The sequence below is a fragment of the Cryptomeria japonica genome, chromosome 8, assembly GCF_030272615.1.
Source record: "Cryptomeria japonica chromosome 8, Sugi_1.0, whole genome shotgun sequence".
NCBI lineage: Eukaryota > Viridiplantae > Streptophyta > Pinopsida > Cupressales > Cupressaceae > Cryptomeria > Cryptomeria japonica.
In genome coordinates this window covers 338,243,530-338,268,220 of record NC_081412.1, presented here as the reverse complement: position 1 = coordinate 338,268,220, position 24,691 = coordinate 338,243,530, and the positions used below count along the sequence as shown (strand labels likewise).

The 24,691-nt window shown below is 33.5% G+C and overlaps 1 protein-coding gene across 1 annotated transcript in view; it reads right to left on the bottom strand.

The window, feature by feature from the left end:
• Window positions 1–7,910, bottom strand: part of LOC131079022 (uncharacterized) — a 239,365-nt gene extending 231,455 nt beyond the window's left edge. The window contains exon 1 of the mRNA XM_058016888.2: window positions 7,481–7,910. Within this exon, the coding sequence (XP_057872871.2) occupies window positions 7,481–7,585 (105 nt within the window). The 5' untranslated portion in view covers window positions 7,586–7,910. The remainder of the gene's footprint in view (window positions 1–7,480) is intronic.
• Between the last annotated feature and the right edge of the window lie 16,781 nt (window positions 7,911–24,691).

Sequence of the window (24,691 nt, the reverse complement as noted above, 5' to 3'; positions counted from 1 at the left end):
AACAACAAGTATACTTTTGACTATTTTTAAGCTCAAAAAGCAACTATGGGAAATTGCTAGAAATAAATTACAATTCGATAGTAAACTGACCAAACCCTTATTACATTTATTCAACATTCAATTATCCTCAATACATAAACAAGCAATGCTAAAAAGGAAGTTGATAAATACCACGAAATTCTGAAACCTCTTATACATAGTCCCTTATGACAGCACGCTGTAATTTATTCCAGACTGGCCCAAACAGCTTGCATGATGGCTCAATGGAAAAATCAAGGCTAAGCACACCCTCTACCTTTTTTTTAAATATTTTTTGCAACCCTCCAATATGCAGATCGCAGCCTCCTTCAGATGATTGGCGCAACTCCCAGGCAGCCATACCAGACCCCACAGGGGCCCAATAATATTCCCTTCTACTCTGCCTTTGTTTCCCTCTCACTACTGCAATCAAATCAATGACTCTCTGATCACTTAGCACAAACTTGGTCTCTGAATGAAACCAACTGCATAAGCAAGATCAACTGATATTTCACAGCCTCTGATGCTGTTGTACAGAAATCCCACGTTTTCCTACACCGATACCTCTGATCACTGTAGAAGAAGCTTTTGCTGAAACCCTTGGCCAAAACTCCTTCCAGAGCTCAAATTCCAAAATATCAAAACTCAGCATAATGAAAATAAGACCAAAAATCTTCTTTTATCTCCTCCTCTTAGGGTTTGGCGCAATTTTCAAGAAAGATACGATTTTGGCATTAAATGAAATTCTTAACTTTTATTATTTATTTTTGACTATTTAAGTATCAAAAATAAATCACTTTCAATTTAATATAAAAATTGGCCCCATCTGATGAGAAATAGACCCTCACTTAAGTTATAACTTAAAGTGACTTTTAAAACATTAAAACATTAAAGTCCGCAATTTAATATTTAATTAAAGTAATTAAATATTAATATCTCTCTAAGTATCCATCAGAATTGCCCGCCGTCAGAATTGGAGACTGCCAAACCATACTCTGCCCTTGCCCAACCCACTGGCTATAAATAGCAAGACTGCTAAAAATAGAAAGTATCTCAACCGGAGTCCTGGAGACCCCAAACGAAAGCCAGTCCTGGAGTGCTTACTCTTAAGATGATGAACAAACTCCAAAGGACCCTCTAACCAACCTCATTAGCCTACGAGGGTCAGTGATAGGCTAATCTACTCAGCTGACAGATGTCAACTAGAAGGGGACATCACAATATGGATCCAAGATCTTGAAGAGAATGGGCTGTTGGGTGAAGATCTTTGTGTCAATGAACAAAGATAGCCCATCATTCTTGAACAATAGTCGTATCATCAAGGGCACAACACTGAGCATGTCAACATGATCATTAATCAATAAAATGAATCTTGCTCATGAAAAATATTTCTGACCTGTTAAACTCCATTTCATTGACTAGCACTCCTCCTAGTGTCCCTTGCTTCAACATTTACAAAAGACAAAACCAGCCATTCTAGAGTTTCTTGGTACAAGCTTGGTACAAGAGTAACCTTTTCTTGTTATCACAATAAAAAGCCAACTGACTTTTTCTGTCTTCTTGTCTAACCAATATTTTTTGGTGAATCTATGTTGTTTACACCTGTTTGAGTTTTCAGCCATCAACGATCTCAATCTTCCTCTTGCTCCTCCTCAACAAATCTTCATGATGAGACTGTGGATGTTGATGTCAATATTGACAATGATCTCATTTGCCTACTTCTCTGACAAGGCAAGTAATAAAAGTTTATTTTCCTATACACAAACTATATTTGTCACAATATTCATCAACAAGACGGAAGTTGTCACGAAATGCAAAGGTTTGAATAACTATCAGCAACTTCAAATAAAAATAAAGGGTCCTTAGGTGATCCTCAACATCTACTAGACAACTCCTATAGTGGATCTATAATGGGTCATACTCAACATGAACCCAATAAGGTAAGATATAATTTGCATAATCAAAAATTGCGATTAGAACTAGAATATCCACAAGAAGCAGAAACTTTGCCTACTTGGCTCAAATTCTTTGAGGTTGAAGAGGGGTTGTTGATCCAAGAAGAGCCTAATGTTACACAAGTATGCCATATATTTTATGAGGATGAAAGCACAAAAATATCTAAAACAAAAAGGTACAAACAAAAAGAAGTCATATACATCAAAGATGATGATGAATCGAATAGATTATTTTCTTCAAAGGGTTGTTCAAAGAACCTACAACATACATAAATTGGAGGTCCAATCACCCAAGATGTTCTAGTGATATCTATAATGTTGATTTTAGTGAAGGTTTACAGTTAGATAAAGAACAACATTTCCTTCTTGAAGATAATTCAGCTCTAGAGGCATTCATCAAATCAAGAGTCTATGTGGAAGATCATTAGTAGATCTTGACACTTTTCTACAACACCTTGAGAGCAAGTCTTCAATAAGTAACATGTTGAATTTTCTTTTGAGGTTTGACTCATCTTTGTCTTCAATAGATCCCATTTCTCTTACCAAGAAAGCAGGTGCCAAATATTTAGCAAATACTAATTAACCTATGCCAAAAAAGGTTGCTACAAAATGCAACAATGTTTCATTGATGATTAATGCAGCCCAAGACTTCTTCGTTTCAGCATAGATAGGTCAAAAAAAGATAATAGAACATATAGCTATGAAACAGCAAATAGAAAGGTACTAAAAAATCAAAAACTCTAAATGAGTTTGGGATGGAGAATTTTAATGCAATATGTGAAGAGAATTAGATGTATGAAAGACTGAATACAAAGGACTTGGAGACTAAAATGCATAATAGAGGTTTTTCTTCACCAATTCTAACCCTCCTGGAAAAATAGTGCCTCATTTGTGTATATGGTAGAGTATACATCCTACAACAGCAGGATTTTAATGGAGTATCTTTAACAAAAGTTAAATTTAAATGAGATGTAATACTATCTAAAATTGGAAAATCTTGATAAGTTCTACCAAGGTTTACATGATTCTCAAGGTCTTCCTGATTCCTTCTTTACAATAGTTTTTCACATCATTTGTGCTCAGCTCACAAGGAGAGGTCACTCTTCTAAGCCTAAAATTGTCTCAAGTAACCCATTTTATTTCTCTTTGTTCCCATTCATAAAAGAGTGTTTTTGTTTTCGATGTTTTGTAATATGGAGCTTACCCTTCGTTAATATGATATTGTGTTTTGTCATTAGTTAGGTGATTCAAGACTGATAGTTTTTAAGTGATTTAAGAATAGTCTGACTCTATTGCTTAACTAGTAAAGCATCCATCAACTGTAAAACCAAAGATTTTTTGTAATTCTCTGCTATAGCAAGCATACACCATTGTCCCCAAACAGAACCAATTGTTGTGTCTATATGAAACTTGCATATTGTGTCAAGTCTAAAGCTAACATCTATTGTTTTCACTTTTCCCTATTGCAAATCATGATCAAGTCTTCTCCAATTTGTTTTGTCTTGACATCTTTGTGGCTCTTTTATAAATGTTTGCAAGAACATGGAAAAAGCTCTTTTAGTCATCCATCTTGGAAAAGAAACAGAGGTTGCCATTTAAGAATTATGCTAATCCTCAAGATCAATCATGATGATGAAACTATATGAACTATATGAGGAGAAATTTAAAGCCGTGCTCAAAACTCAAAGAAAATGGCCAAGGCATGAGGCCAGGGGTGCACAATTAAGAAGGCATTTGAACCAAAATTTGGTTAAGTTTATTATATTATAATTATATTTATACATACATACAATATATTTATAATTTTGATATCTACAATTTAATTGATATTATATTATATTTATACATACATACAATATATTTATAACTTAGATATCTATAATTTAATTGAACACATATTAAGCTCTCTATTTTTATATATTATTCTGCATACTTACTTTTAGACATTGTCTGTTAATAAATATGAAGGTATGTTTACTTCTATCACATCAAGCCTTTCCCATGATTTTGTTAAACTTTCACTTTTATATTCTTTATTTATAATGATACACGTGTATTATATCCTATCTCAATATCTTTCTTGCTAACAATATACCACATAGTGGCAAATTTATCATAACCATCTGTATAGTTAGTTGATAATTTTCAATCATTGTTATTCATCAATATAATCAATATTTACAAGCAGTATACTTGATTTTTTTTGGTCCTACTTCTCATCATTTCCTATTCAATCTCTTCTCATCCCTACCCTTCCTTCCTATTTAGGTAGCTAAATCTGCAATTAAACTCACAATTATCCCACCAACATCTTGCAGCTTTACTCTAACAACGTCAAACAAGAAAACTCATTATGTATTGAAATATTTATGTCAAATCATACTACGCAACCCAACCACAAGTTTTCAAGTGACAAAATCTTATAGTTACAATTCAAACATCCAAACATATATCATTTTTGTAATATAAGTCAACAAAAAGGCTTAAGAAAATATCATGGCCAAGAATAAGGGATGCCCAATAAAATCAGCAGCCATCAATCAAGGATTTAATATAATGTCCCCTTTTTGAGTCACTTCATCATTGTAGTTGATTTGGGTTTCTGGGTGAGCACCAACCTTGTCAAAAGGGAATGTTTGCTATTAGCAGTGTGCTCAACTGGCCTTGAAGACTCTTATGGCTCTTTCCAAAGTAAATTTCAACTTCTACTATGTTCTCCAAGATTCGTGGAAAGAGTGTCTATTTGTAAAAAGTCACACAGTCGACCTCAATTTTCATTATTCATCATCAGTAAGTATCATTCCAATATAGCCAGATTTTGATTCTGATGCTTTCCGACAGCTTCCGCAACTCAGAAATATTATTAACTTTAATTTGTTTATTTTACGAAGATTGCTTAATTTTATTGAAATAATTTAAAACGCACCCTAGTATAATAGCTCATTGGAATGAGAATTAAAAGTTTTAAATCCTGGATGCATAAAAAAGGGACCTTGCTTATCAAAAAAAATTATTATTTCATAAAAAGGCTCTTTTGGAGCAAAAAGTTTATTTAATTTATAGAACAACTTAAGTGTCAGAAATATCAAATAAATCAGTCAGTTTTGAAGAAAAATCAGGATTAATATTTTTACAGGTAATTTTAATTCTAACTTCTCTAGAAGTTTCTTGTGAAAAGTTATAAAAGAAAGCTAGGGATCTAATTTGAAGAAGACTGAAGATTCAAAAATTTGCACACATAAGGAGATGTTGTCAGAATGAAATGAGCACAAGAGTTCTTCCAAGTTTTTCTTGAGGACGAAAACCCTCTTTAATCTTGTTGATTTCGATGGTGAAAGATCCTCCCTAGCTGGTTTGGTGTGTTTCTACCTCAGGAAACACCATTGCTTTCACAATTGCAGATTGGGGTTTCAAAAAGAATGAAAATATTCAAGTATTGTGACTACAAGTTTGTGGGTTTGCTTTTTGGTATTTTTTTCAAAGATTTTGTGGTGTTTTTTGGAGGTGTTTCACGTATTCTCTATCATTGCTGTGCAAACGAGGGTTTTAGGCAATGCCCTAGTTGCTGAACCATATTTTTTACATTAAGAAAAGGAGCTGGAACAAGTTTATAAAGCTGGGGTATTTCTTCTATTTGCTGGGCAATCAGATTGGAGCCATTAAGCGGTGGTTTTGCTGTTATTATTTCGTTGGAAGGATTTGCTCATGAGTTTTTTGGGATAGCAAGGGGCTCAAATGGGTTTTGAATGTGTCATAAAGTTGTATGTCATAAATGGGTTTACACAGATAACAGATAGGAAATAGGAGCTTATTGCAAAAAACTTGTATCGTACACTTTTCATTACTGTAGGTTCAATACGGTCCAAAAGAAAGCATGAACATTGACTGAATAAGGCCAACCAAATGCAAAATTCTCAAAAACAGAACAACAAAGACATCTCATGTAGTCTAGTTTACAATTAGACAAAATGGGCCCTAGATAGTCAGTAAGATGTGGTTGTTAATATACTGGATTTGATCCCTATTTGGGTATCACAGTTACTGTAGAATCACCCTCTCAAAAGAATCAAATGGTATATTTCCATCTTCCCATTTATTTGGAGTTGTAATTGATTTTTATGAAATATGAACTTAAATTATAAAAGCTGGCTTGTTAAAAAAACGAACAAGTATGAAAAACTGTGTTCTCGATTAAGTTTTTTAGTACTTGGCTTCTGAATGCTACCCATTGAAATCCATTCTTATTTGGTTTTAACTCCGTAGGAGTGATTATTGACCCATTGAAATCCATTGTTATTTGGTTTTAGCTCCGTAGAAGTGATTATTGAAACAAGAACCATGAATACACAATATAGATTGTGGAAAAGCTTCTTTTCTAACAGCTGGAGCTTGAGAATTTTTATGTTTTTAATTTCGTTGGACTGGGGATATGATCTTCAACCCATCAAATGTTATTTTTAGGATCCATCTAGCAGTTCCTATGTGACCAACAGAGCACTCTTTCCATTCACTCGAAGAGATGCAAATGAAAAGAACTAAAGAGAGACTCTAGAAGGCATTGCTAAGCTTCGTATGCTACTCCAAACCAAGATTTTGAATAAACCACCCTTATCTTTAATGATAGAATAAAGTAAGTGTCCTAGAATAAGTTCTGTTCTGTATATAAATATCACAAATGTAAAATCTAATATTCTAAATCCCACGGGGTTGGCAATACGTACATATTAAGAATAATATCTAAATTAAAGAGGTAATGACACCAGCATTAACCAATACAAGAAAAAAAATATAGTTTGACTAATTTTTTAATAGTTTTGTACTGATAGAATAATTAAAAGACTAATAATTCTACATTAGTGAAATCAAAATAGATGAGCTAGAGATATTAAAAAGAATATCCACTGTGAGGCATCTCTTATTTGCAGCCAAACTGAACACTTCTATTTGACCTAGCTGAATCAGTCCAATTACTCTATCTTTTGTGTCTTCTTCGTGCAAGCTAGCTGATAAATTTAACGGTATGTCGTGACTGCTCGTTTCTCACGTATATGTCAAGATACTATTTTTGGGTTTCTGCTCTCCAACTTGGCCTTCTGTATGAACCTAGCTGAACCAGTCCAAATACTCTATCTTTTACCTCTCCTTCAATCAGGCTAGCGGCTGAATCGGGTTTCTGCTTGGAAAGAAATCTACCTAACAAGCCCCCGTGCCACATACCAAGTACCAAAATAATACACATGCAAGAAGGCCAAATGTCCGTACAGGCTCCAACCTCACCGATTTAAATTGACACCAAATATTTTCATATGGGCGCAATATTTTATCTCCCACCTCCATAATGGATCATGGATCATGGAGTATGATCCAAAACATAGAATTCACAGTTTTTTCCAAATATTTTAGAACTCATATTCAGTAACAGTCATAAAGCAGGGATAAAATTGATTCTATATAGTGTTGATTAGCATGGTTTCCAGAGGCATGTGAATAAGACCAAAAAAGTGTACCTGCGCCTGAGCAGTGTCGATACGGCGGCGAGCAAGCGGAAGAAACCTCTGAAGCAGTGCTTCCACTATCAGCTTCGCTGCACTTCCCCCTCCCGTCCCACGCATTCTCCCTCCTAACCAATTGAGTTACTTTGCGTATTTGCTTCTCCTGATCTGCTTCTTTACACTCATATTCTACCAATTGGATAAATAAGAGATGAATTTTCGAAAGGGGTTTCTATTTTTTTTTGAACTGGACCGATTTCTTCGTCCCGTACCACACTATTTCCTTCGTTTAGCTAATCTTAGAAACTGTATCGCTGAATGGATTGGATATCCCGTCTCGACATTGGAAAGTTTAATACACAATTTGTGCCCGCTTCTGGCGTAGTTAATAACTCTCTCCTCACAAACAGTGGTTCAAAAAGGTTCGATAGGAGGAATGAAGGCATGTTTTCAATAGTGATGGTCTAAAAGATTTAAATAATATTCATAAGGTCAAAGTAGTTAGGTAGTTTATAAGATTAAAGAGTAGCACATAACTTTTTTTTAAATAAATAATACATCGAAATCAAAGTCTCATACACAATTGTGCCCGCTTCTAGCGTAGTTCCATTAGAGATGGTGTATGATGGTGTATGTGGTATATATGAATTGAAGATTTTAATAATGTTTTTAAGGTTAAAATAGTTTATGGGACTTAAAAATAGTATATAAATTTTCAAGGGAGTGCATTGAACATTTTGTAGAATTTGTGATTTTTTTTTAATCTCTTTTTTATAATTTTGTTGTTTTGTTTAATCTTGCTTTTTCAAACAACATGTTTAATTTTGTCAATTTTTATGATGTCTCTGGGCAAGTCTTCATGTGGCTCCTTTACTTATTTTGGCTAGCAGTTGTTGCTCAAATTTTTTAGCATCAATTTGTGGAGCTGGTGGCCCCATGAAAATTAAATTTTGTTGCTTATAAAAATAAGCAGTTATTTTAAATTGTATTTTTAATATAATTTTTAATAATAATAAATTTTCACATAAATTTTAGAGAAAAAAAGGAAAAAAATTGGGGAGCCACTTGTCATTCTTTTCAATAAGCAATTGCTTATAAATAGGAAAAGATTCTAATTTATCCTTTCTCCTTAATTAAAAATTTCCATGGGAACACTTCAATTGCTTAATTTTAAGCAGATTTTACATTATTGTTTAATTTTAAGCAGATTTTACATTGGTTTGTAGTTGGAACAACGTCACTATATGTTGAGTATTCCTTTTGATGAAATGTCATTTTATCTCATCTACTCTCATGTTGCAAAATAGGCATATTATTTTTTCCTAATTCTCTTTAAGTGTCATTCATCTATTTGTTTCACATTTCAAATGAGGAGAACTAGTCCTTAATTGAGCTATCAACATTTTTATTGACCCTTATTTAGGTTTTTCCCTCATGATCTCCCATGAGGTTAAATTCTTTGATATAATAAACTTTTTTCTTTGCAACTTTGTTGTGTTTGTATGTCATTCATGAATATTTCTCCCATAAATTTTTTTATTTTCTCATTGGTATTGGGCATTCCTACATATTAGCATCTCATTTCTTCATTTGTTTGTCATTTTGTTTCATCCATATGTTATTCCTTCTAGTTAGCTCTTTCTCTATAATCATCTTAAGCCACAAATGTTTTTCCATATAAGTAACTGAATAGTCAAACCATCACTTATGCTTTCAAATGGAATGTACCTATTTTCTACCAAAAATTCTTGTATGGAACAACAATTTTAATTTTGAGAGTCCTACTCAAGATTAGATGTTTTTGGATTCTTTCTACTTGTCTCCATTCCAAATTTCATACCCATGGAAGATCATTCAAGTGACTTGCAAACCAAAAAGCTTTCCAAAAAGCTTTTTCTTGATTTAATATGTGTTTTTCTCAGTAGAATGTACAATATGTTTATTGGTTTAAAGTATTGTTGTTGGTATAGATTATTTGGAAATACAATGAAATTTTATTAAATCACTTAATATATTAGACATGAAATTGTTGAACTACTTTTCATTTTACTTTTAAATTAAATATTAAAATTAAAATAAAAAATATAATTTGGCAAAAGTGAGAATTATATATTGCAAATGTTAATTAAGAGAGGCGATGTTAAATGAGATTTTTAACTCTAAATATGGTATAATTGAATAATTACATATAAATATGAATGCATTTGACTTTAAATTGATGAAAGATGTTAAAATTTATAAATTTAAATTTAAAACAAATACAATTATTTTTATATTTTATTTAATATTTTTTTTTCTTATTAATTATTAAATATGTTAAATTAATAAATGTAAATGTTATTTATTATCTTATTAATCATCTTAATTTTTTTTTGTTGGAGATACATCAGAGGGGTCCAATTAAGAGCCAAGGTCTGAGGGGTATCCATTCCACCAAATTGGACTCATTTAGAACCTTTCAACTTCACCAACAAACCAAGGGCCAATTGACCTTAATCATATTTTCTCTAGTTCACCTTTCTAATAAATTAAAAATTGACTAGTTATGCATTCACCCACAACTTTTTAAATAAAAAATAACGTAATTTATCAAATGGTAGAATAAATAAAATTAAAAAATTAATATAAGTTTGCATAAGTGTTTTATATTCAAAATGACAACAAGATGATAGATGAATTAATTTTGATGTTTTAAAACAAATTTGAGAAAAAATATGCTTTGAAAAAATTGGTCAAACTATTTTAATTATAACATTTAATTAGCTCATTTGTTACCAACTAATAAAGCTTAACTTTTGCATTAGTATTCATGCTTCTACATGATGGAATTAAAAGAAAAGTTTTAGTTTTAATATGTTTTTATTCTAAATGTGATTTTGTTTGAAAACAAATTTTTTAAATGAGGAAATAAAACAAAAGATAGAATTGCATTATAAGTATTTTACCTCATATGAAGCTTGCTCTTCTAATTGAATGAAAATGAAGTGCACCCCTTGTCCACTTGATGTGCTCACAAATGTTTGATTGAGTTGTAGCGCATAATGTAGATTGTTCAATATCAAAAGCAGCATAATAAGGGTGTGATTGATGGATTCTTGAAGGCAAATGGGTAACATGAGCTTAGTTCCAAGTGGATTGAAAATAATGGATGGGGAAGGCTTCCATTTATAGATTTTTGGTGGCTAATTTGGAAATTTGATATGCAATTCAAAGATTAAGGGCTCAAGATAAATGAGTTCTCACAAGCAAGAGGGGTTGGACAAGTGTCAATAAAGGATTAATTGAAAAGGGTGTATAGGGAGGTCCATGATGGGGATTAGATAAGAAAACGAGGATCTTGGGAGGATTTTTTTAATGCAAAATTTTTAACATTGCATATTCCAAAAGATATGGAGAAATCAAAATTAAAATTTATAAAAAAGAGGAAAATTGTCCTAGGCCTATACCTTAAAGTACTACTTGTATGTTGGTTGAAAATTTTGTAAATTGGGGAAGTTCACAAAATTGTGGTTTTAGCCACAGTACGTGAGATTAAATCTCTCCTTATTATAAGGGAAGTCTCCCCCTTTTCTTAATACTCTTCTCTACTTAGAACAAAACACTAACTATGAATCCTAATCTAAACTTGGGTGGTACATCATCTTATTCTCTTTTTTAGAATAGATGTTATTCTTTTCTCTTTAAAAAAAAAAATAGTTACAATTAGAACAGTAATGATTTAAACAACTTCAAAGCTATTATGGAATAACTCACAATACACTAATGAAAAATACAAATAAGAAGAAAACTTTCCATGAAAGCACAAAGTCTCTCGTTGCTTCCCCGGGACGAGAAAATAGTACTTAAGCACAAAGTCTTCAAAACACTATAATCCTATCAACCTTTGAACAATCATTTATGTAACCCAGTTGTGAACTTTCTAAGATAACAAGACAAAGCACAAAGTCTTTGTATTGATACCCACTTATAATTTTATCAATTTTTTACTGAAGATAACAAAGTAAAGCTCAAAGTCTTTAAATGGTTATCTCTACACTAATTCTACCTTACAAATGTTGAGATGTAACACAAATTTTACAAAACAAGATTTGTTATACTCTTTAATGATACTCATCAACAATGCTTTTACTCTATCAAAACAAGATTTTGCAATAAGAATGTGTTGGCAACAACAAGAAGGAAAACTGAGAGGGGTGGGGGGGTGAATTAGTTTTCACTGGATCATCACAATTAAGCATAATCTCAAATCTGATCAACTGTAGCACAAGAAAAGATAACAATGATAACATCAACACACATAACACCAATATTTTTGATGTGGAAAACCTGGTTAAGGGAAAAACCACAGTGAGAACCTACCCACAATGAGATAATATTTTGCAGTAGTATGTGTAAATATTACAATAGGGAATGCACATGCATTCAGACACACTGCCTAGAGCGCATTACTCAAATTATAAAGACCCAGAAGGATCCAACCGTCAGGAAAGGTTCACTACCTTACAATAAGATTCAGACTACAATCTGAAAAGAATGAACTGCAAAAGTAGTGCATCTGCTAATGTTTGATGACAGTTTCGTTAAGCTCAAATGTCTGCTCTACACCAATCTTTGCTCAACTAACCACACCGAAAGAAGAATTCCCTTGTTCATACATACACCACTCTCTAATAATGCAGGCTCAATGCCATTACCCCAAATTACATGAATATTATACCCATTTATACAATTCATCAACCTTGACTACAAGGTCGGCCAAACCCATAACACCTAATTACAAAATTACATCACATGATACATAAATAAACCATCGGACCAATATAATGACATAAATACCATAACATGGACCTAAATCAAATTTCCAAATACTCGTCACCATCGAAAATCTTGCCAAGACCAACTACAACATGTTACATCACCAAAATACCGCATAACACGAAGAACATCACCAGATCATGAAAATCATCATAAACTCGCACAATAATCAATGTTGATCACCAAGACAAATAGGAAATGATTAGGAAACACCAAAATCAAGTTAGAACCATCCGCAATAGTTGCACCAACACCAGTTGTGCAATTCTTCATCAATCAGCATGCTAACGTTCAAGATCACTCAACAACAGCAACTCGGATAAGAAAGATAGCTTCTAGAGCACCAAATCATGAACCACTTGAAATGAAGATACACACGAGCATCCAAAACATTATCCCAAAACCGCAAGACAATGTATCATCATACCAGAGCTCACCGGATCAGAAACCAAACTCTGCCAGCCACTGAACAAAAATACCAAAACCTCAAATACAGTCACTGGATCAAGTGTTATGATCAAGAAGACTTATGGATTACTAAAAAAAATTCTTTGCAACACTAAAACACAGGAATATGTTGACATCAATGACAACAACATATCCTAGCAACAACAATGTCCAACAAAATGATGTAAGAACACTCTCACCAAAAACCACAATGAATCCAACACAAAGTCTGAATGTCAAAGATGTCTTATTATTTGATCAAGTTTACAAAATAGCAATATGAACTCAAAGTTTCACTTTGCTCTTCACTTTGGGAGAGTTTCATTGCTTGAAATTAAAGATTATAATTACAATGAGCACCCTCATATATATAGGAGAGGGCTATGAGCAAAATTAGAAAAAATTACAACCAACCATGACTAAGTCAAAAGTAGAGCTCAATTTGACTTGGGAATTGTGCAAATTCTAGATTCAAAAACATAAATACAAAATGACACTTGAAGTGTCAAATACACACTACAAAAATACACCGGCATCTTCAGAAAATGTAAAAACTACTAAACGTCACCAGACACTCCATTGTGATCTTGTTTCATAAATTCTTCAAACCTTTGCGAGACAATCTTAACATTTGTTCTTCATTAGGTCCTTGAGTATGACTAGAGACAACTTTGACCTAAGTAATAGAATCTCCAAGGCCAACATAACATCTTGCATGCTTCTTCAAAAGGGAAGCCAAATTGTCCAGATTAACTTGAATATCTATTAACTTATCAATTGAAGATATTGAGATAAAAAAAATTATCAACGTCTTCTCCAAAGAGAAAGCTGAATTCTTTGATGATAATATCTTCATGAAGAGGCTTTTGATTCTAATCAAGGAATGAGCATGAAAATATCGATACTTTTTCAACGATTTCCTTCCCTTTGTCATGACATTAATTTTGGGCTTTTTGCATATCCTTGATAAGCAATTCTAAAGTGTTCATTTATTGTTCTAATGCTTCCCTTTGTTCAATATACATGTCTCTTGAAGAAAGAACTCCATTATCAATCCGTTAACTGGTTTTTAAACTTTTTGGGTTCAGAGCTCATGTATACATGATATTGCTCCCAAGCTATGTTTACTCAAGTTCCTGCCTTCATTTTTGTCAACTTTACGTATGAAGTCGGTCATTTGTGCCCCTCCAATACTTAGTCACTCAGTTTTCTAAGAATTTGTCGTTAGTCTTTCACTTCACAAAAGTTCATAAGGATGCCAACCTACCCGACTATGCTAAAGTGCACATCATATTGTTTTTCACTTTTTAAGTCCTTATCGTTGGCATTTTAGAAGTATTTCCTATCTCACCTTTACTACTTTGAAAAGAAAGTTCAAAAAGTCACCAACTTTATCACCTGTGCTGAAAGTGAACTAAGTTTTGTTCTGAGCTTACATAGTCGGTGGGTCGAGTAGATGCATAAACTGTGAAACTATTTCTTAATGGTTCAAAACTTTAGGAAAGCTATCGACTTCCCGACTATGAAGGTTTGCATCTTTCAAGGAGTTTTACTTTCATAAATTTATTGTGTGTGAGGCATTAATTGTTCACTTAAGTTGCGAAAAACACCTATTAAATTGACATGAACTTAAATGTACCATTGCCACCAAAATGAATGAAAATTAAATGCTCCTCTTAAAAAGTTGGTATTGTTCGAAGTTGGCCTTCATTATGAGAAGCCTTGAGAATAAAATTTGAACTGTCTGAGCATTGGAGAAAGGAAGTGGATGCATACAAGAATCTAGGTTGGATTATGAAGCTTTTTCCTTCTCGTTGGTAATTTAAAGTGTTATTCAAGCTATTTTCGGTTTATTGTCTAAAATCAAGTGGTGAGATTTGCTCCTCTCCATGAGTTTGTCTAGCGAACTTTCTACTCATTCCTTGCATTCTTACGCTTGGCCAATTCAAATATTAGAAAGCCACATTATCCATTCTTTGCATTTTCTGTCCCAAACCTTAATACCCATTATGCCCGCAATAATAGAAAATGGTTTAGATGGGATGTTTGACATAAATGTAAGATGTGAAGATATCTAAGAGATCCTTGACAAATTAAGGGGAAATTTTACCTCTCCCATAGTGAGCAAGATAGTTGGCAATGACCTTCTACAAGTTGTTAGTTTCTCCAAAGTAATTCATTGTCAAGAATTGGTGTTTGTCTGTGTGAACCACTATCACTCAGAATCTCACGAAATCTAGGCATTTGATGGCACAGTTTTTGTCAAAATTGATTTGGAGATTGTATCTTGATCTCTTAAATTAATAGAGCGAGAAGTTTTTATAGATATGTCAATTGAGAAAGCTTGGGAATATTTTTATGATAAAGAAGAATGGTGCTTGAGCAAAATTGCTATAGCCTAGTTCAAAACAAAGTGGAAGGGTCAGTCACAACTCCATTAGATTCTAAAAAGGAGATTTTTTTAAAAGGAGAGTGAGGATGCCATTGTTTTATTACATCGTATGTTCGGGAGCCTAACGACTGGAGAATTTGTAGGTTGGATGTATAAATTCATCACACTGATTTGCGGAGATAAAAATTACATCGATTGGGGAGAGATAATAAGCCAGTGGCTACATGAGAAATTAGTTCATTTTAGGTGAACAAGTTTCTTCTGCATGTGTTCCTTGCTAAATTATGTGTTGGCAATCACTTAAGCTACCTGTTTGGGTCTCAAAATGCTAGAATCTCATATCTCCAACCAACCTATTTTTGAAGTTTTTCGTCAATTGCACAAGTCAAGTTGGACGGATTTTATACTGTCAATGATTCTTTCATGTGGGTGATGATTAAAAAGATTGAAGGATTACCAGAGAAGAGGATTTGTGCTGGATTTGCAGCCCTTGTTAAGCGTTATGTTATCTTTTTCATTCAATTTGATAGTTTCTCTTATCTCAGAATTGGAATATTTAATCAGAACCCCTACAATTTGGCTAGGTATGTGTCAAATTATTTTATACTCCTAGAGGTTTGTATACAAATGAAAGGGGTTAATGCCAAATATGTTACCAAATTGAAGAAAAAGAGTTATTCCTTTCTAGTGTCTTTATCTCTTTTTACTTGCAAGAGTTTTGATGTTGTTGCCACCACAGAGGGGCTTCTCTCTAAGTTTAAATTCCAATCCATACCTCCAAGAGCCTCTTTTGATAATACAGGTTATGTACACGATAATTTTCATGGGGGGAGGTCCTATTCGCACCAACCCCGTATAGAGGATTATTGGGAGGATTGTGTAGATAACAGAGAACTACAAAGGAGACATCTGATGAGAATGAGATTAGATCAAGTCAAGAAGTTTGAGCTACCTATCCTTATGTGTGCTGAATTGGTTAATGATAGCTCAAAGTTGATTGATGAAGTGTACCAAAATATTACCCTTTCTACCATACAATTACTAACCTAGCATGACATAAACGACATGGATGTGGAAAAAAGGACTACTCGTGTGATAGAAAGGACTAAGAGATGGATTGAGAAGAAAGTCAAGAAATATATTGGATCCTCAACTCCTAAAGGGTTCACTAGTGCTAAATAAAATGAATCATAGAGAATCAATCCCTCAAATGTCTTTATCTCCTCAGTATCCAATCCCTTAAGGGAAACCTCTCAGCTAGATGGGGATGGTGAAGAACTATAAAAGCAAGTGAAATTGAAATCAAAATTGAAATGAGTACCCCCTCTTCTTTGAAGAGAGTTGCTGATAAAAATGTTTTCACTCCTTCTTCCCCTTCTACTGTCATGGGGGCTTCACCGCTAGGATATATGCTCATTTGTTGGTGAATTATACCTACTTTTGTAAATTAGCATGGTTTATTGACTCTCAAATATAATAGATTTCATTTTCAAGTTGATAGATTGAATGAAGGATTTGACAAAATTGCTTAATGTGAAATGGATGTGTTCATACTTTTGATAATCGGATAATTTTCAATTATTTGCAAAGTTATCCTGAACCAATAAATGAAAACTTAACTTCTATTGGCATATTCATTGTTCAAAATGTTGGTGAATATGAGCAATATAAAAATCTATTAAATTCCTTAGAAGATTGCACCATTCTTGTATAGTTGTTGAATTTGGCGAAACAAGAATTGGTTTTGGATTCCACTTTTATAATTTTTGCCTTTGAAATTTATAGGATTAGTGTAGGATTAGAATTATATTCCTAAATCCTCACCCTTTTGCCTTCTTTTTTTCCTAAGTCTTTGTAGAAGTAGGATTGAAAAGAGCTTGTTGAAAAATCATTCCAAAAGAGAAAGTTACAAGTATCGACAATCAATAAAATCCTAAGATTGATTCACTCCTCGAACAATTATGTAAGCCCCCCTTGAGATTACCATCATATCACAACGAACCAACTAAGACTATCTACATGAATCTGGAACCTTGGAGTCATCTTTGTGATCACACAGTCCGTCCATTTAGCACATTGAAGATTTTGATCAAGAGAGAATATGATATCTCTAGGTATTTTATTTTGAGTTGCGTGTGCATAAAAAACACACCAACAAAAAGCAAGATGGTTTTGGAAACCATTGCTGCCTACTTTTCATATGTGAGCCCTATAGATATGTTGGTGTCTTACTTGTCTTAAGAGAGACACTTTGGTTGTTATGCTACTAGAGTTACTCCAAAAAACTCTATTGTTGTAACTACTCCTAGATGAGCATAGACTGTGCATTGTATTGTAATCGTTATTATTGGTAATACAATTAATCTCTACGTTTTTTTGTGTGGTATTTTTTTACTCAAAAGGGTTTTCCTATGTAAATCTAGTGCTATAATTTTATGTATTTATATGTTTGAAATTCATATTGCCTACGTGCATCTATAATGTAATTGATTAGAGGGTTTGTAATATTTTTCAATCACTCTTTTAGATTTGGCATTTGGAAGCGTTATTCTGCACTTAGGTTCCCTTCAAAAACAACTCCTATCTTCTCCTCACTCCATCACAATATTTCCCACTCTATCTCATATGTCATCCCCTACATCATCAAAATATAAACCTACAGTGACAAATTTATACAAATTGAACCTTTATATCTACACTTCATTGTTACACTATTATACTTTTACCACCATCTTCTCATCTACCACCTTGTCTATATGGAACTCAACATCATCTTCATTATCATAAAAACAAAAAGTATTCATCATTACCTTTTTCTCCTCTACTATTACAATATCTTCCTCTTCATAATCTACTGGAACCTCTCCATCTCGACTCCCAACTGCACTTTCATGTTACTATATTCATGTATTTGAAAGAATGCTCAATAATGCTTATATACCATCATTTTTCTCCTTGACCTCCACTGCAACATTTTTAATTCCTTTATTTGTGTCCTCCATACTTTGCAGAAGACATGTTTTGACTACATTTTCATTATTTTCTTTTGCATCATCCTTTCCTACTCACACAAAAAAAACTTTCACAATTTAAAAAATTATCAAAAGAAATATGGGACTCATCCTTACCCATCTTCTCTTCTCCTTCCCATCTCTTTTCCATCACTAGTTTACACTCTCACAATTTGTTGGTTTTTGCATCTTTTTAATCTCAACCAAAAAATTTCTCTCTCCCAACAAATATAGAAATTCTTTAAGCCTTTCCCATATCAACCTCATGCTCTTCCTCTTTGCCATCTTCAACCAATTATGCAATCGATAATTTCAAAAAGACACTCGAAATCACAATTCAATTCACAAAACTATTTTTTTGTAATCACAAATCCTCTTTCATACTTCCAACAAAAGCTCACACCTGTATTACTATCATCTATCCAACAATAATTTTGGAATATGCTTCATCTACCCACTCTCTCCTAGTGCAAGATCTACACCTTCTACCCAACCTCAATTTTCACCAGAGGGCAACCAACAATCTCATCCTCTCAAGATCTTTACAACCACAAGACTCTTCCATAACTCCAATAAAGTATTTGAGCTCTTTAAAATCACCCTCACTCTTTCTCCTATAACTCACCTCAACACACTGAATCTCAACCAAGAACACTCTTTTTCACAACTTGTTATCAAATAGAGGAATTTCCTCCAAAGTGTGATGAAATAAATTATGAAATCATTATCATCCTATTTTATACTTTCACCAACTTATTCATATCAAATGTTGTGATAAACTCACCTATGTGTTGCCAAAAAGAATGAAGGGATGTTTAGGAAGATAGGAATACCAATCCAAAGCTATCGCTTGTTGGAAACTTGAGTTATTGTGTTATGTTGTTATTGATGCCAACATGTCTTGTATTGTCATTGATGTCACTACGTAGTGCAAATGGTCCAAGATTATATGTTTTGTTGTTATTGTGTGGTCTATTAGTGATATTGATTAAGGTTGAGGTATTTTTGAAAGGTTGGTTAGTGGAAGTTTCAATATGCCAGAAATAATATTTATGCAGGAAAGAGTTTTTAACGTCTCAGTGGAAGAATGTTTTCCATTCCTCAAGTATGTGAAATTATGGAGTACGGTTCTAGATATAATGTTCATGATCTGTGTATATTGTACTATCAAATTTATACGTCCTATGCTACTCAAATGGTGGAGTTAGTTGTCACTATTTATGATAGTGGTTATTTATCAAAACCGGTCAAGAGAACGCTTGGCGGTTCTCTAATTTGTGGATTCAAGTGTTGTGGCTATGAGGATATGTTTAATTGATTTGTGCAATGTTTCGGTTCAATTTTATAGTGATGATTTAACTGGCAAGTAAAGTTATGGTGATCTAAGTTTTGTGTTGTTAGTTGGTTTGGTTCTGGTTGATTGAGGTGAAGTGTCTTATCTGGATCATGCCTTTTCAATTTGGATATGATTTGGTGGTTGTGAATGAATGTTGATATGCATCTCAATATGATGTGTGTAGATCCACATTAAGTTTTGTGCATGGGAAGATTGGTTTTGGTTGACTGGTTGGCGTGCTACATTGTTTATCTACATGCTACATTTGGTGTTGACCTTGGAGGATGTGTTAGCATGTGTAGTTCATTATAATTGTGTGGGAAGGATGTGTTTTGATGTGCTTGGGTACCCTCTATCTTTTGGAGTGGAGCTCAATAGATGTTATAGATATGGGTGATCGAAATTATGTAATTTGGTATATTGTGTCTGTGGCTGACCTAGTATAAGGTTTCAATGAATAATCTTGTACATATAGGAGTGTGGATGTATGAGTTGAGTATAGGATGTATGTGAATTGATTTAAAGTGGATTTGAATGATGCACAAGTACATTTGGTATAGCAGAAGTGTGAAAGACAATTGTGAAGACTATTGAGATGGAGTTTTGAAGTTAGATGTGTTTGTTGTGACATCGGTTTCTTGACACAATGGTTTAAGGATAATTTCATGATTAGATCTTTATTCATTTCAGTTCATTTGATCCTTTGCACCTACTAGAAGAAGGTGTGTTCCTTTAGGTATCTTGTGCACATTTGTATCTTGTCTTGAGACAATGAGTCTTGGTGTTGCAAGTCTTTTGAATCTTCCCCTAAGGTTGTGTGCCTTAGTCTTGCAAGTCCTTTCAGGGGCATTGAGCTCCTTTTCCTTATGCCTAAAATTTGTAATTAAGTATTCATATCGTGAGTTTGATTCTCGTTGTGGTTTTTCCTTCTTTAGGATTTTCCATGTAAATCTAGTGTTCACATGTATGTTGTGCTTTGTGCTTTCATGTTTCATAATAACAGTAACTAGTTAAGTGTGGTTTGAAGTTTAATTAATCAGAAGCAAAGTGTTTCTAAGGTCTAGAATAATTCACCCCGACCCTCCCTTTAGTTATGTGGTGTTTTCAACATCCATTCCACAGTCTTCATAAAATATTATGGTCACAACACCATCCTAAGAGAAAAATACCTTACTATTGTTGTGTACACTTTAATGTACAAATTGGGCTCTTCATTCCCTTTAAAATTTCATAAAAATCAGAGGGGATGTAGCAATAAGACATTGTCATAGTTGAAATCAACATGTTATTTTAATTATTGAAGATAAGTCCACATAAAGGCACCTTGCATGATAAGCGCCACTCCTATGAATATAAGCCTCAAAATAAGGACTTTCTAACTTTGGGGGACCTAAAACTAAACATTGGTTTGAAATCCATGTATGAAAATTATTGTTGAGATCTTGGCATTGCCTAAAGTTTACATGAAATAGAGCAAAATAGGATAAGTGCAAACATAGCTAGGAATATTTCAAAGTCAAGGTTACCTCATAAAAAACACTATGATAGATAGTAGAGAGTAATTAACATTATTCATGAAGCAAGAAGTGCAAATCATAAACTACTACAATAAGACACACCAAAAGGAGCAAATGAAGTGATGTTACTAGTAGATAAATCCTTTATCAAGTTTAAGCACTCACTACTTAAACTGTACTAGTCTACTTAGCAACATGAGCTAGGTTTTATATTGAAGAAAAGTATGGATCTATGTAAATTAGAACCAATGTGTTTGATTTAGAGGTTGAAGGGAAAAAGGCCAAACTAGAAATTGGTGGTAAAACGAACACATAAGTATATCAATTCTACAAGTATAGATAATACCTTGGTTGCATAAAGGTATGTCATGTTATAGATCCATCTACCATACACAAGAATTTATTTTATGTTGTACAATGACCTGGGCTCCTAATTAAATATATATAATGATAATAATAGGGAAACACTAAGATACTATAGAACATACAAAAACATTTAAAAGGAATAAAATGAAGAAGAAAATAATATAAATAAGAAACTAAGAGTTAGTAATTTGATCCGAAGTGATGAAACCATATAAAAACTTACAATCTAGATCAAAAAAATGGTTAAGGCTACATAAGAGCCTGGCAATTTGGTTAGACCACTATAAACATTATGGATTCAAGAAGTACTTGATAAAAATATGTTTGTACTTATTATTATTCAATCTAAGACAAAGAGCTAAACTTAACTATATGCAATGATAATAATTATATAAAATAAGGTCTACAAAAATATTATTATTATTATTGTGTATATAAGAAAAATAAGGAGCTATATTATCTTCATGTACCAGGCAAATGATATAGAACAATGATAATAAAATGAATGGGAATGACCTTATTTCGCTTGCAAATAGATAAAGAACGATTCTAACATCCAAATAAAAACTATAAATATTAGCATCGCTAGAAATAGCTAGCAAATAACCAAAATGAATAAAGGGCAAGCTACTACAATCATCCTAAGGGAAAATATTTCTAAAATAAATCCAATAAGAGGGAAAATATTGTTGTAGCCTCAAAGATTTGAGATTGCAATGAATAGCTTTGGCGACCAAGTGGATTTTCAAGTCACTTAATGGGGATGAACCATGGAAGGTACTCATCAGGAATAATATTGTCAGGTCTATGCCTAGGAGAAGCCCACATTAGAGGGGAATTTCTCTTAATGATATAATTGCAGGACATATTAAGGTCAAACCAGAAGGATCCACTGTCTTTAAAACTATTTGAAAAGCATGGGATATGGTTAGATTCTACATTTTTGGTAATAAAATTCTAGGTACAAAGATCTAAATCAGTGGTGAAAGATCTATATGGTGGAATTTTAAGCACAAAGGTAAGACACTGGCCCTCATATTGCAAGGGTTCTCTGCTAAGAATTGGGCCTCAAAAGGATTGAACAATTTTTCAAACATTATCAAAATGATAACCTTCTAAGCTAGCAAGATATCATGCAGTCCTATGATATTCCCTACCCAATAAAAAACCTATATTGTTCTTAGATATGCTTGCTCTCACCTTGGCCTTCTTAAACCTTGTGTCTGCCTTAGCCAAGATTTTTTGAACTACTGTTGGGTTGATGGTACCCCATTGCATAACATCAAAGCTAAAACTATCTACTCCACCTTGGCTAATAATGACTCTTTGATTGACCATGTTAACCACTCCTGGTCCCTCGATCTCACCCCCTCTCAATGGAAGAAAATATTTGAGTGTATTTGGATCAGACTCGTTGATCCCAACAAGAAATTCTTCCTTGGAAACTCATCCTCCGTAGACTTCCCATTAAACATCTTGGTGGTGACCCCTCCATCTGCTATGTCTGCCGCATTCCTGAGTCTATTGAGCATTTATTTTTTGAGTGCTTGTTTGCTGAAGAAATCTAGAATGGTTTTGGTTTGATCATTGGAGGTAACATTCAGTCTTTTGAGATTGTTTTTGGTTTCATCTCTCGTATTAAGAAAGATGGCATCTTGTTTTCGTCAGTAACTACTCTTGAAATTTTGTAGATTATTCAAAAGTATAGGAATAATGATATTTTTAGTAACAGATCTAGAAATCTTACTGAGTCTCTAAGGAGACTCATTTTTCATGATGTCATGATGCAGGTCACAGTGGCATTGAGGATTCCAAAAAAGAAATTTGAATCCTTCGTCCAAGATAGAGCAACTAGGTTCTACGCCAAGGAGATATCTCATGGATTCTCTTGGGCTAGAACCTCCCAAGAGAATACTCCTTTTGAAGTAGGTATGGAGAAATTTTGTCAGAGAGCTGAACAATAAAAGTGGAAGAGTAGCACATCAAGCAAATCAACAAAGTTCAATTGCAACCCTTATATATCACCTAGATATTGATCCGAACATGTGGGGTAAGGAACTCAGATGGATGGAAGGCCCGATTGGCTATACAACATGGGTGGATGTCTATGCTAATGAAGATACAAACATTTGAGACACTCCTTATTTTGGATATTTCTCTTTTTGGTGATCCTTGATATAACTTGAGCACAATTTGGATGTAATAGTCTATACTTAGATGTATTTTTTTTTGTTTATGATAGATCTTGATAGTCTTTATTATGTGTAAGTAATATACTTTGACAATATACACTCTTGACTAGTTTTACTCTATGTATGATTTGGTTCTCCTTATATTTAATAGAACAAAAAAAAATTGTTGTAGCTTCAAGATTGCAACTCAAGTACTAAAAGAATGTTCTAAGAGACCTTGCAAAATATCAAAAGATACATAACAATATATAAATTGAAAGTTCACATAAAATGCCAAAAATCTTAGAGTGTTGGATATACTGTTGAAAAATATCAAAGATATCGTAGAAGCAAGAATGCACCAGTGAACAAGAACAAATCACATGAGAAAGGAAAAGAAAAGGCAGAAGAAATCAAAGACCAACATAAAAAGATGTGGGTGAAAAAGGAAATTCAAATGTGCAAAATGGTTCCACACCTGAATCCAATGATGGAACTTCATCTGGCAAGTAAGGAATTTTGGTCTTAGGGGGTATTTTCATGCAGATTAGTAGAACCCCCTCTTCAGAGATCTATAACTGGTTCCAAAAGGTTGCAGAAGATCTAGATCAAGCATGCAGATAATATCCAGAATATTTCATGGAGATTTGAGACTGATGCAGAGGGTATGAGATGTTCAATTACTTTCTTTGGTTTTTGCTCAATAAGGGTCTCCACTAGGTGTCACCCAATGGACCAATGTCCTTAACCTTCCCAAGGTTATTAGAGCCTCTCCTAGATCCTTCCCAAGGACCTCTCCACTCGGAACAACTCACAATTGACAAGGAGTCTCCTACCCCTTAGGTTCCAACCCTTCAACCAAAGACACCTAACAACTCCACACCCCAAGCAACAATATATTTACTCAAAAGGTGGAATTTGGCCTATGTGAATGTTTACACATGTGTTATATGGAATTTTCATAGATCTTGACCCCTCAGATGGGTGTTTATTAGCCTTTTGTAACATTCCCCCTTTTAGACCTAGGAAGTAGGGCTACAAGCAATTAGCCCCCCATTCTTAGTTTTCTTGATTTTTCTCACAACCTACCTGAACAACCCCTTGAATAAATTTGATATTTGGATACCCTTTTGGGCCTTCTACAATATTCCAAACTTTTGTATTTGGTTTT